A 13,732-nucleotide genomic window follows, 5' to 3' on the forward strand; every position below is an offset into this window, starting at 1 on the left:
GTGGGGCACCGGGATGGCTCAGCGGTTGAGCATCTGCCTTGGGCTCAGGGCATGACCCCAGGGTCCCCGGATCCGGCTCACTGCAAGGAGCCTGCTTCTCCCTCTGCCTGTGTCTTGCCGCCTTTATCACCAAAACAAAAGGTCTTTTACGCTTCCCACTGCACAGAGTGACTCGCACAGCAGGCAATCAGTACTTGAGTGATCAAAGTCACAAAGGGCCACTAAGGTATGGCTCGTGAGAAGTGACCCCTTTGCAACAGGGACCCCCTGAGGGCGTCCTGGAGGGCCGGCCTGCTCACGGTGGGAGGAGCGCGGAGGCTGCCGGGCCAGAGCCTCCTGCCAGCTGCCTTCCCCTCTGTCCAGAATGAGGTGCCGCGGGGATGGGGAGGCTGGGGCGGGGCTGCAAGCTCGGCTTGGGACAGTTTCTGCCACCAATGTGCGTTCTGGCCAAGGCATGAAAAGAAAATCCAGAGACCCACCCAGCGTCCTCGGCCCCCAGGCAGAAGTGGAGCCAGGGCAGGGCCTGCCACCCACCACGGGGATGGCTCTCCATCCACCTGCAGGCTGCGTGCGAGCCCTGGGAGCAGCCTTGAGGTGGGCGCTCAGGGAGGCCTGGCTTCCGGAGAAGCGCCCAGGGGGGCAGTTAGGGGATCCCAGCGAGGGGCGTACACTTCGACCAGAGGGGTTTGGCCGGGCGTGTGGGTCCCCAGACGGTGCGGGCGGATCAGCTTCCCCCATCGCATGGCAGGAGCCGTCGCAAGGCAGGAGTCGTGGCAGCCAGCGCCGGGGCACCCTTCCCACTCCATGTGGTTCCACTCAGTCTGGATCCCATAATCTTAGGCCGTCAGCACCCTCAGTCGCCTTTCCTCCTCAATAAGCGAGTCCCAGGACCCCACAGCACAGGGCAACGATGCATGTGGGTTTCAGCCTGCAGCATCCAGTTATTGGGGAAACTACGCATCTGTGAAAACTGCTACCCCATGAACTGCCAGGCAACGATCTCTCTGCAGGACAGGGATTATTATCCCATTAAACAGATAAAAAAACTGAGGTGCAGACAGTTCTTCCTCAGCGAGACTGGAGAAATGTCCTGAGGGAAACACTAGAATCATTCACACCTTCCTTACTCATCCGCTAAGAATAGTTGCTGCTATCGTGCTCTTACGTTGTCAGTGTCTGACTCTCTACTGGTCTCGATTAAATTATCACTTTAGTCAAGATTTTTTGGAGCCCGTGAGAAGAATGATGATAGAAACTCAAAGTGCGGGAACACCTGGGTGGCTCGGTAGATCAGTCTCTGCCTTTGGCTCAGGGCATGTTTCTGGAGACTTGGAATCAGGTCCCACTTGGGCTCCCTGCAGGGAGCCTGCTTCTCCCTCTGCCTGTGTCTCTGCCTTTGTCTTTCGTGAATAAATAAAATCTTAAAAAAAAAAAAAACAAAAAACACCTCAAAGTGCTTGCTTTCTCTGAACCTCTGGCGAGGACAAAATCTGGGAGAGGACACGAGGGTACAATCCTGAGGTCCTGATTCAGCTCCACGAATGAGATCCAGGCTTTCTTATACCATCTACCGCTGTTGTTAATGGCATGTGAAATCCAGAGACACCGGGTGGCTCAGTGGTTGAGCATCTGCCTGCAGCCCAGGGCGTGACCCCGGGGTCCTGGGATCGAGTCCTGCGTCATGCTCCCTGTGTGGAGCCTGATTCTCCCTCTGCCTGGGTCTCTGTGTGTCTCTTGTGAATCAATAAATAAAAGAATGTAAAAGCAATGTAATCTGACTTCATGAGTCAATTTTATTTTTAACCACTCAGCGTCAAGAGAATTCCAGGAACTGTCTACTTACCCTCTTCCATAGATCTTTCCCATATCTTATGTTCAAGTTTTTATTTTTTTATTTACTTTTTTTTAAAGATTTTATTTATTTATTCATAGAGACAGAGAGAGAGAGAGAGAGAGAGAGAGGCAGAGACCCAGGCAGAGGGAGGAGCAGGCTCCCTGCAGGGAGCCCGACACGGGCCTCCAGGATCAGGCCCTGGGCCGAAGGCGGCGCTGAACCGCTGAGCCACCCGGGCTGCCCCGTGTTCAAGTTTTTAAAAGACACACCGTTTCCATGTTGGGAAATGGGAGAAACCACATTCTGATTCACCGCTTCACCGAGCTGCGGACACGGACTCCCCAAGCCAGGCCGCTACTACACACGGCCTTGCAGCAATCCCTTGGTGGTTCCCCAAAGGCCACCCCAATTCAATAGGTCAGCAGTGAGGGGAGCACGGGGGCGTGGGGGGGGGACAGGGCATCCGGAGAAGGGCGGGCGGGCCCCAGCTCGGCTGCCCCTGCTGTGCCTCCTACTGATCCTCCCGCCGACAGCATTTGCATCAGCGTCACTGGGGCCGTCCCAGACCTTCTTCAGAATCTGCACGTTTAACGCGATTCCCGCAGATTCACAGGCCTGATTAAGGTCACAAGCGCTGGGGTTTGTTTTTTTTTTGCTTTTGTTAAGATTTCATCCATTCATTCATGAGACACACCGAGGCAGAGACACAGGGAGAGGGAGAACCAGGCTCCCTGGGGGATGCGGAGGCGGGGCTCGATGCAGGACCCCGGGGTCATGCCCTGGGCGGGAGGCAAAGGCTCCGTCGCGGAGCCCCCGGGGCATCCCCAGCGCTGATCCCTGGGACGCGCACCAACCACCCCCATTCTTCCCGCCCTGGCCCCGCCCCTCCCCGGCGGGTCCCACCCACAGCCCCTCCCCTCCTGGTTGGCCCCGCCCACGCCCCCCGCCGGGTCCCGCCCCTCCGGCCTTGGCCCCGCCCCGACCACGCCCCCAATCACGGCCGGCCCACCGCCTTGGCCCCGCCCCGACCACGCCCCTCCCCCGGGCCCCGCCCCGCCCACCGCCTTGGCCCCGCCCCGACCACGCCCCTCCCCGGGTCCCGCCCCAGTCACGTCCGGCCCACCGCCTTGGCCCCGCCCCCGACCACGCCCCTCCGGGGCCCCGCCCCGCCCACCGGCCTTGGCCCCGCCTCCGGGCCCCGCCCCGCCCCCCGCCGCGGAGCCCCCGGCGCCCCCAGCGCGCTTCCGAGACGCGCAGCCACCGCGCCCCGGAGTGGAGCCGGCTCAGCATTTTCACTTTAATCGCGGGCAATTCCAAACCGCCCTAAGTACACTTCTGTTCCACGAAGCGCCGGCAGCGCGGCGGGCTCTCCTGCGGCCTTGCGAGGCTCTGCTCGCGCTTCCGTTCCGAAGTCGGGTCCGGCAGGGGCTCCCCTCCCCGCGGGCGCCCGGGAAACACGAGGGGACAGAAGCTACTAGGTCCCGGGCTTGGCGGCCTCCGCACGCCCTCGAGGCGCCTCCCCGGGTCTCCGCCTTTGAGGGGGGGGGGGGCGGCGCTAGGACCCCGGGGCCGCCGGCCCTGTGTTCCCGGCCTCCTAGCTCCTCGCCGGAGCTACCGTGGCGCTGATCCCGTCGCTGCCGTCAAATCCGAGGTATTCGCGGAGTGGCGGGAGGAAGGAGGCTCCGACACACGCGCGTCCTTACGTCCCCTAACGGCAAGGCGGCCGGCCTCCGCCCCCGGGCGCTCCGCTTACACGTCACTTCCGGCGCCGCGTGCAGGAACCGGAAGGCGCGCGTGCGGCGCAGCGTGGGGGCGTGCGGGCTGGCGGGCGGCGATGGGCCGGCGGAGAGCGGCGGGGCCCGGGGCCCTGGGTCGGGCCCTCGTCCGCCAGAAGGCCGCGCGGAGCCGGGACTGCCGTCGCGGCGACTCCTGGGTGAGCCCGCAGGACACGCGGGTCCGGGAGGAGGAGGCGGAGGCTGCTGGTCGCCGTCGGGCCGCGGGGGGGGAGGGGCAGGGCGGAGCCTGGGCCGCGGGGCGGGGGCGGGGGCGGGGGGCGGGAGGGAGCAGGGCCGAGCCTGGGCCGCGGGGTGGGGGGTACTGACCCTGTACCGGGCTTCAAGGAGCCGCTACCACCTGTGGGAAGTGCTGGGAAGGGGCCCAGGCCGCGGTCCCGGAGATCCGGGGTCGCGCCCCGCAGCGGCCGGAGCCTGCGTCTCTTCCCTGGACAAACACGTAAGATCTTTGTGGAAAAGAAGAGGAGACGCAGGAAGGCTGACTACGGATTCTAAAGACCTGGACTCCCGTCCCTTCTCGGACTTCCTGCTGACCTGTGTGGCCTCCCACCAAACACCGGCCCTTTGAACCTTCTATTTTATTTATTTTCATTCATTCATTCATTCATTCATTCTTGGACCAAACACTGGTTCTTTGAACCTTCACTTTTATTTATTTATTCATGCATGCATGCATACACACCTGTAGTGGGCATGTCGCTGGAATAGTGTTTATCAAACTCTGGATTGGGTCTGGAAATCCATTAAGTGAGGTCCCAGCGAGTGACTTTTTAACCCAACAGGATAAAATTCAAAACATCGGAGGGTATTGCGCGGGATACGACGACTTAGCCTCAGGGTCCTTTCGTTTCCCTGTATTTTACTCCGTGGCACAGAGTTGTGTGACCGTATCGCAGCATTTGGGTCGCTGTGTAACGCGTGTTTTTTTTTCCTGGGGTCTCCGGAAATTTTCGGCTCTGTGTGCCGGGGTGAGAGTGGACTCCGACTCTATCTCCATTGTTTAAGCAGCAACGAGAGGCTAGTTATGTTTGATCTGTCCAAGACTGTTTCCTCATCAGCAGACGAGAGATACCATAAAATTTATTTCAAAAGGTTTAGAAAATTAAAAGAGATAATGAATGGAAAGCATCCGTCGTACTTAAATGTTGACTAGTTAAATGTTAAGTGGTATTAATATTGACCGTAAAGGGAGCTGACATCGCCCTCAGGACTGCAGAACAGGGCACCTGGGGGGCTCAGCAGTTGAGCACCTGCATTCAGCCCAGGGCCTGATCCTGGAGTCCCAGGATCGAGTCCCACGTCGGGCTCCCTGCATGGAGCCTGCTTCTCCCTCTGCCTGTGTCTCTCTGCCTGTGTCTCTCTCTGTCTTTCATGAATAAATAAGTAAAACCTTTAAAAAAAAAAAAAAAAGTGCAGATCAGATCCTGGGCGTGTAGAGCATGTTTGCGTGTCGGAAGCAGAAGAGGACGGCTGTGTTATTACCTTGTGTTCCTTTCGTAGTTGCACACGAGTGAGCTCAACGACGGTTACGATTGGGGTCGTCTTAATCTTCAGTCAGTGACTGAACAGAGCTCCCTCGATGACTTCCTCGCCACTGCAGAACTTGCTGGAACAGAATTTGTAGCTGGTAAGTTGTTTATTCCTGAGTACATAGGACACTGGTCACCCTTCCATCTTTGCTGACTACATACAAATGTGTTTACTCGGAAGTGTTTGTGGGCCCTACTAAGCTCACAAGTGGGCTGTCGTGACCCAGAGGCACATATCCCAGAGGAGGGTGGGAAGGTCTCATCAAGTAGAATCAAGCTGTGAGGTTCAAAATGTGCCACAGTTTTGAAATTAAGTTCAAAAACCCCTTTATGTTATACATCATTATATCAAGTTCAAGAAACTCAGTTCCTTGTCGGAAAGAGACCAGTCAGCGATGTGGCAGGCAATACCAGGATTTTCCAGAAAATGTTTTCTGACACCATTGTTGGAAGCAAACTATCTGGCCCTGCTGCTGTTATGTAGGCAGTTTGAATTGTGTTTTAAAGAGCTTGCTGACACAGAATAGTGAGTTTTCCATGCAAGTAATTTGATTTAGTTGCTGCTCTCCTATGTTTTTTGTGTGTCTTCTAAGCAGTACCTGGCACGGATAACATTCTAAACTACTAGTTCTATTACTCTTTTATTATGGATGTTACTGTGCTGTTTAGCAAATTCATTCACTTATTTACATGCTTTCATGCTTTTATTGGGCCCCAGCTGCTGTCTGGGATTGTATTGGCTACTGAGAATATAGTGTTGAGTAAGATGATTTTATTTCTGCAGAATTTTGTTTTAGGTGCTATGAAAGAAGTCTGTAACAAACAATGAGATCATAGAAGACGCAATCAGTATTCGTTCTGTCTGAAGGGCGCCTAGGGCAGGCAAGGACAGCTTTATGCTGGGGCTAAGTCTCAAAGGATGAGTAGATGTTAGGACAGGTCAGGTGACACAGGACATACGCAGCAGGCACAGGACTCGAGCTAATGTGTGAGCCACAGCTTGCTTTGTTCAGAAAATGATTAGAAGTTGGGCTCGCAGGTGCTTGAAGTACAGGGACAGGACGTGATGAGCAAACACTAGGGAGCTGGGCAATGACCTGAATGTGGAGAGAATAAGGGCTTTATTTATTTTTATTTTTTTAAGATTTTATTTATTCATTCATGAGAGAGAGAGAGAGGCAGAGACACGGGCAGAGGGAGAAGCAGGCTCCATGCAGGGAGCCCAACGTGGGACTCGATCCCGGGTCTCCAGGATCAGGCCCTGGGCCGAAGACAGGTGCTAAACCGCTGAGCCACCAGGGCTGCCCAAGAATAAGGGCTTTAAAGAAATCTTTGGAGGGGTTTAAGCAGGTATTAAACATGATTTTAGATTTCCTTGTTTTGAAAGATCAATGATGGATTTTGAGGAGGAATGACCAGTTACTTCAGCCCAGCAGGAGAAGCAAACCAGATTGGAATAACACCAGTAGAAGAATGGCCAAAGAATCAGAACAAGGTTAATAGGGAGATAGAATAAACGAGACGTCCTAGAAGGGGGCGGAGGGAGTGGGGAGTGGGAGAGCCATCACTGAAGGAGAGAGAAAAGGTCATAGAAAAAGGTAAGGAGGTAGAGTTTATGACCATGCTGTATTCTTTTGAGATGTTTGTGGCAGGGAGAGGCTTGCGCAGCTTGCGTGTGTGCATATGTACGTAATCAAGGTTAACCGTCAGCATGTTTGTAGGCTGTGGGGTGAGCCAGCACAGAGGGAGCGGTTGAAAATACAACATTTAGTTTCACAGTATCAGAAATTTAAAGTGCATTTTTTGTGACCTGGTGTTTCTACTTTTTAATACCTGCTGTATAGCGGTGGTTCTCAAATTTTAGTGAGCATCAGAATTACCTGGAAAACAGGTTCCTGGTCCTCCCCTCTGGGGGTTCAATAGGTGTGGGTTGAACCTGAGAATTTGCATTTCTGACAAGTTTCCAGATAATGTTTTAACAGTAAACACTTGGAACCAACCTAAATGTTTAATGGATGGGGAAATGGCATACTGTGGAATACTATATGGCAGTTAAAAAGAATGAGGTAGGTCTGAAGATACTAAAGTATAAAGGATCTCCATGACCTATTACCACGTGAAAAGACCAAGTTGGGGAAGGGTGCATATAGTACGGTACCATGTGCATTAAGAGCATAATCCGACTGGGGCGCCTGGGTGGCTCAGTTGGTTAAGCATCTGTTGGTTTTGGCTCTGGTCATGATCTCAGGGTCCTAAGATTGAGGACCTGCACTCGGTGGGGAGTCTGAGTGAGATTATCCCTCTGCCTCTGCTCTCCCCGCCTCTCCCCTCCCAAAAAAAGAAAAAGAAGATAATCTGACCAATTCCGTATGTGTGTGTATATTAGGAAGAAACTTGGAGGCCTACACATTTAATTAATCCTCTCAAGGGAGCGAATTGAGATTGCCGGGGTGGGCCGAAGGTTAGGAGTTGGTCAAAGAGAACGTTTGCCTTTGTTGTTGAATTTTTTACATGGAGAGTTTACGTACTGTGTAATTAAAAATTGTTTAATATTTAGAAACAGGGAAAATAGGGGTTAATGAGGAAATGAAATAAAGTTTGAGCCTGGAAGGAGATGAGAAGAGAATGGGGTCAAAGGGAAGCTGAAGGTGGGGGCGCACATTAAAAAATGTGTAGATGAGAAGGTGAAATGATAGCTGCAATTTTTCTATTAAGATCATGTAAAAGGAATCTAGTTATAGTTCAGGGAATGAGGGAACCAAAACTATAGAAGGATTTTCTTCCTTCTAGCTGGTATTGAGCCCATACATTTGTAGCGACAACGTGAATTGTGATATAATTTATAAATGTGTATGTGTGTGTATACATGTATTTGGGATCTCTGGAATGATAAGAGTGTCCTTCTGTGTGCTAGTGAGATAATTGGTGTTTGGGATCCCTGGATAGCTTCTGGATGAGGGTTGGTCTCTAGGTAGACCTAAGCCGTAATTAGAGGGTTGGAATTTTTCAGCACCACCTCTGGAGATTTAAGTTAATCACCAAGGGCTGATGATTTAATCGATCATGCCTATATAGTGAAGCCTAAATAAACCTTTCAAAAATCCATTAAAATTTCTCATTAAAACTTATTTTGTTCCTTGTCTTCCTTTCCCTTAATAATCTAGAGGTGATAGAATTTTGTTTCAGTTTTCCCTAGACTGCAGACACCACAGGACGCACAGAGACAGAGATTTTTTTTTTTTTTAATTTTTATTTATGATAGAGAGAGAGAGAGAGAGAGGCAGAGACACACAGGCAGAGGGAGAAGCAGGCTCCATGCACCGGGAGCCCGACGTGGGATTCGATCCCGGGTCTCCAGGATCGCGCCCTGGGCCAAAGGCAGGCGCCAAACCGCTGCGCCACCCAGGGATCCCGAGACGGAGATTTTAAACCTGGAAACCACATTTCACTTGTCTGAACCCTGCAGATTGCATGCCAGATTTACGTGTGAGAGAGAGAGAATGCAAGTTTTTTTTTTTTTTTTAATTTTTATTTATTTATGATAGTCACAGAGAGAGAGAGAGAGAGAGGCAGAGACACAGGCAGAGGGAGAAGCAGGCTCCATGCACCGGGAGCCCGATGTGGGATTCGATCCCGCGTCTCCAGGATTGCGCCCTGGGCCAAAGGCAGGCGCCAAACCGCTGCGCCACCCAGGGATCCCGAGAATGCAAGTTTTTAGATCAGTTGATGGTCATTGGTTTTTAAATAAGTTTTCATAGGGGTCCCTGACATAACAAAAGAGCACAGAATAATAAGAAATGCTAGATATTCTGTGGGAACTCTTTATGTTTAGAAAATGACACGGGTGGTATTCACTCTTTATTTTCAGCAAATAAGGATTAAGTGTAATGTTGTGCTGTTTTGTCTTCACCCCTGGTTCCTGACAACCAGAGCTTCTACAACCCTTGTTTGTGACCTGAGTCAGAGGTGAGAGGAGTGGTTTTTGTTACTCGTTATAGGCCCCTTTAGACCCTCCCTGAGTTGATACTAATGGGGTGATTTGTGGGCCCTGGGTAGCTTCTGCAGGGGCTGGTTGCAGTAGGAACCAACCATGTCATGAGGGGGTTGGGATTCTCAGGACCTCAGGAGAGGTGCTAGAGATCGAGCTGATCACCAGTAAACCTGTGATTTAATCAGTCTGCCTGTGCACTGAAGCCTCCAGAGATGTGGCATCTGGAATGCAACCGCCTTATGGGACTGAGCCTTTAAACCTATAGAGTCTGATACTAAGTCTTGATAGTGTCAGAATATAATAGAATTGTAGGACATCGAGCTGTTTTCCAGAGAGTTGGAGAGCTGGTTGCTGGTGTGGGAAAATGCACAATTTGGTGTCAGCAGTATTGTGAATAAAAACAGTTCAGAGAGGGACACCTGGGTGGCTCAGTGGTTGAGGATCTGCCTTTGGCTCGGGGCGTGACCCCAGGGTCTTGGTATTGAGTCCCACATCGGGCTCCCCTACAGGGAGCCCGCTTCTCCCTCTGCCTGTGTCTCTGCCTCTCTCTGGGTTTCTTATGAATAAATAAAATCTTTAAAAAAAAGTAGTTCAGAGACAAGCAGCTACATTATTGTGCGTTACTTGAAGCAGCCCTCAGTGCATTGCTACTGAAATGAGAACAAGAAAGGATACTTGGCTTTATCTGAGGTTGGGAGATTCGGCAGCGGGTGCAGGGGTAAGGAATTTTGATGTTTAGTTGGAGAGTGGTTGTACCATATTGTTTTGGCCAAATAGGGAGAGAAATGAGGCCATGAGCTGGATGAGGGCCTGAGAGAAAAGGAACGAATCAAGGGACTGGAGGCATGTACAGAGGTTAGACGAAGCAAAGTGGTAACATCAGGTGGGAGATCACCCTTGGAAAGGGCAATTACCAAATTGCCCTTTGAAAGAATTGAAAGAATTACCAAATATGGGGCTATAGGGTAGGTCCTTTGACTGTTGGTTGGGGTTGGCATGAGTGAGAATAGTGGTTGGCATGAGTGAGAATAGTGGTTGGGTGGGCTTACTAGACTGTGCAGGCCAAGGTCGTAGACGGTGTTAGTTTTCTGACAGGGGTAGTAGACTGCAGTCTTTGCTTAAAGGTCAAGAGGAACATTGCTGGGACACCTGGCTGGCTCAGCAGTTGAGCATCTGCCTTTGGCTCAGGGCGTGATCCTGGGGTCCTGGGATCGAGTCCCGCATGGGGCTCCCTACGGGGAGCCTACTTCTCCCTTTGCCTGTGTCTCTGCTTCTCTGTGTGTCTCATGAATAAATAAAATCTTTAAAAAAGAAATTCTGTTTTAGGTGCTACATTTTTCGTTTTCAGAGTAATGCCCAATATCCATTATATTGCCACTTCATTGCAATACTTTCTTTTCTCTAAACAGAGAAGCTAAATATCAAGTTTGTGCATCCTGAGGCTAGAACTGGACTGCTGTCTTTTGAGGAGAGCCAGAGAATTAAAAAACTCCACGAAGAAAACAAACAGTTCTTGAGTATACCACGGAGGTGAGTTGAACAAGAATGTAGGACATTACAGGGCATAACCTGAGTATAAGATTCTTCATTTGCTGTTCTCTTTTTCCTGTTTCCTCTTCTCAGCCGCCGTTATTAAACCCAGATCCCCTGTTTTATTTTCGTAACTCACATGGAATTTTTTTTTATTCCTCCGTGATTGTTTCAGACCAAAGTGGGACAAAAACACTAGTCCAGAAGAACTCCAACAGGCAGAGAAAGATAACTTTCTAGAATGGAGACGTCAACTTGTCCGGTGAGTGTTAGATTATATGAAGATTTGTTTTGAAATTCTGAATCTGGCACTTTGGTGTGTTCACGTTATTTGCATTTTGAAAGCCTAATTCTTTTAAAAAGGAAATGGCAGATTTCTTTTAAGTGCAAATTCTGTGTGCAGCCAGTATTGCTGGGTACTTGTGCATCTTTGCACAGAGATGGCAAATTGATTACTACACTCCCTTCCTGGCCTTCTCTTCTTCTTACCCTTCGCTAGCCGCTAGTCACTGTGGAGTTGATCACCACTCTCTTGAGCGGTGTGTGGGAGAAACATCATTTTGTAGGATAAACATCTAAGGCTTAATAGATTAAGTATAAAATTTGGAATTTGATTTTCATATTGACTGAAGAGAAAGTAATAAACAGTTTAATAGTCAATATTTGTGTACTTATTTTTTAATGCAATGAATTTGAGTGTTTTACTGCTTGAAACTGTTAATTATAAACTGGCAAAGATACAAACTTTTCATTCTAAAGCCAGGTTAGAAGAGGAACAAAAGTTGCTACTAACTCCATTTGAAAGGAATCTGGACTTCTGGCGCCAGCTCTGGAGGGTGATAGAGAGAAGGTAAGTACCATTTTCCTTTTGGGTAACAGAGACAATAGTGGTGTTACATTAGATTCGGACATTGATGGATGCTCATAGACCCTGGTGGCCGGGGTGCTCAGGGATTAAGCTATGCAAATGGCTATTGAGAATTATTATAAAAACTGAAAGTGTGATGCTGTTTATCTTTCAAAGTATAGATCTTTTTATTATTATTAAGTGAACCCGTTGATAAGCATGTAAGAATGGTGAACGTTTTCTGTAAGATGAGTTCTGAAGTACCTATAGTTTTTTCAGGAAATGACTGTAGAATTCCTACTGGAAATATGGAGAATAAGGATGTGAAAGGGGGTAGATACCTGCTTGCAAAGATAAAATATGTTGTGGGGTAGGCATCGGGGCATACAGGAATGAAGCACAATCTTTGCACTCAGATGATCAATACGTAATAAATCCAAAGCGAGTGCAGTTCCTGCTGTGTTACAGATAGAAAGGCAGTGGGCCGAGTTACAACAGAGGAAGAAGCTGATAAGGATTGAGAGAATTGAGGAGTGATTTGTTTTAGTTGGAATTATTGGTGATGCTTGCACAACTTTGAATATACTAAAAACCACTGAATTTTGTATACTTCTAAAGGGTTAACTTTATGATATGTGGATTATGTCTCAATTTTTTTTTAAGTCGCTTACATACCTTTCTCTCCTGCTCCCACAGGGGCAGAGAGAGGGCTCTTGGGCTGGGGTAAGGAGAGGTCAGGGTAACAAGGCAAATCTCTAAGCCTGAAAAAAGTAGATGCTTGCCGCTGATCCCCAGGCTCTGTGCAGGATGAGGCTTGGAAAGACCCACTGGTTCTCCTGGGGAACCTCTGGAGCACAGTGGATCTTCAGGCCTCATGAGCAGTTGAACATGTGTACTGCCGCTTCCAAAGAGATGCTAATAAGCTTTAACATACTGAAACCTCATCTTGGAACGTCCCCATCTGCATATTTAACAGTATTGTTTTGGCTTTTTGCTTGTTTTTTTTTTTTTTTTTTTTTTTAAGGTTTTCTCCTACTTCCTGTGGTTATCTGTCTTTTCTCTCTGTTCCTTTTTTTCTATTTATTTTGGTTTCTGGCTTTTACATAAGAGGCCTTCCTCAGATGCTAAGTAATGTTTGTTGGGCATTCTTATATTTTTTGTTTTGTTTTTAAAGATTTTATTTATTCATGAGAGGCAGAGACACAGGCAGAGAGAGAAGCAGGCTCCATGCAGGGACTCAATCCCAGGACTCCAGGATCATGCCCTGGGCTGAAGGTGGCTGAGCCACCTGGGCTGCCCATTCTTATGTTTTTTTAAGATATTTATTTGCAATAGAAAAGAGAGTATGAGCGGGAGAAGGGCAGAGGGAGAAGCGGGATCCCTGCTCAGCAACTCAGGGCTCCATCCCAGGACCTCGGGATAGAGACCTGAGCCAAAGGTAGATGCTTACCTGACTGAGCCACCAGGTGCCCCATCGTGGTCATATTTAAGAACAAAGCATTATAAGATTGACAGGATCACCTGTTGGGTGGAATTTGCCAACTGGTGGACTTCACTGTACAAGACTGGGTAGGGGGACGCCTGGGTGGCTCAGTGATTGAGTGTCTGCCTTCCGCTCAGGTCATGATCGCCGGGTCCTGGGATCAAGTCCCGCATCCGGCTCCCCGCAGAGAGCCTGCTTCTCCCTCTGCCTGTGTCTCTGCCTCTTTGTGTCTCTCATGAATAAATAAAATCTTTAAAAAAAACAAGACTGAGTAGGGATCAATTTTATTTTGTTGGAATACTCCAAGATGTTAGGATCTATAGGTGTTTTCCCTGGAACCAGTTTCCTAAAAGAATGATCTGCCAAGAACATGGCTAAAGGTGGTGGTATAATACAAGGGGATTGCACATTTTCACCATCTGTTATGTAGACTTAGATAATCCCCCCTTTTTTCAGTACTTTTTGCCACCTTTTTCTGTGCTTGAGGTCCTCCAATCCTGCAGCCTCTCAGGTTCATTTTCTCCATAATCACCTAGCCTTCTGCCATTGGGATAGGAGATTGGGGGGATAGGAGATTGTGGTTGCCTAGCTGGATAGATCAGGAGAGCAGACCTAAGAGCTCCTCATTCAGATTGATTTCAGTCCAACCCTTCACTTTGCTGAGAGACCTTCATCTGATGCTTCTAATCCCAAGTTCCCTGGGTTCTGGGGTGTGAACAGGCTTG

General features: G+C 49.6%; 1 protein-coding gene across 1 annotated transcript in view; it reads left to right on the plus strand.

The window, feature by feature from the left end:
• Nucleotides 1-3,623: 3,623 nt before the first annotated feature.
• The window catches only part of LSG1 (large 60S subunit nuclear export GTPase 1), a 31,305-nt gene continuing 21,196 nt past the window's right edge, over nucleotides 3,624-13,732 (plus strand). The window contains exons 1-5 of the mRNA XM_025473284.3: nucleotides 3,624-3,767; nucleotides 5,128-5,254; nucleotides 10,557-10,677; nucleotides 10,853-10,939; nucleotides 11,441-11,527. Coding sequence (XP_025329069.3) covers nucleotides 3,669-3,767; nucleotides 5,128-5,254; nucleotides 10,557-10,677; nucleotides 10,853-10,939; nucleotides 11,441-11,527 — 521 coding nt within the window. The 5' untranslated portion in view covers nucleotides 3,624-3,668. The remainder of the gene's footprint in view (nucleotides 3,768-5,127; nucleotides 5,255-10,556; nucleotides 10,678-10,852; nucleotides 10,940-11,440; nucleotides 11,528-13,732) is intronic.

This window comes from Canis lupus, chromosome 33 (genome assembly GCF_003254725.2).
Source record: "Canis lupus dingo isolate Sandy chromosome 33, ASM325472v2, whole genome shotgun sequence".
Classification (NCBI taxonomy): Eukaryota; Metazoa; Chordata; class Mammalia; order Carnivora; family Canidae; genus Canis; species Canis lupus.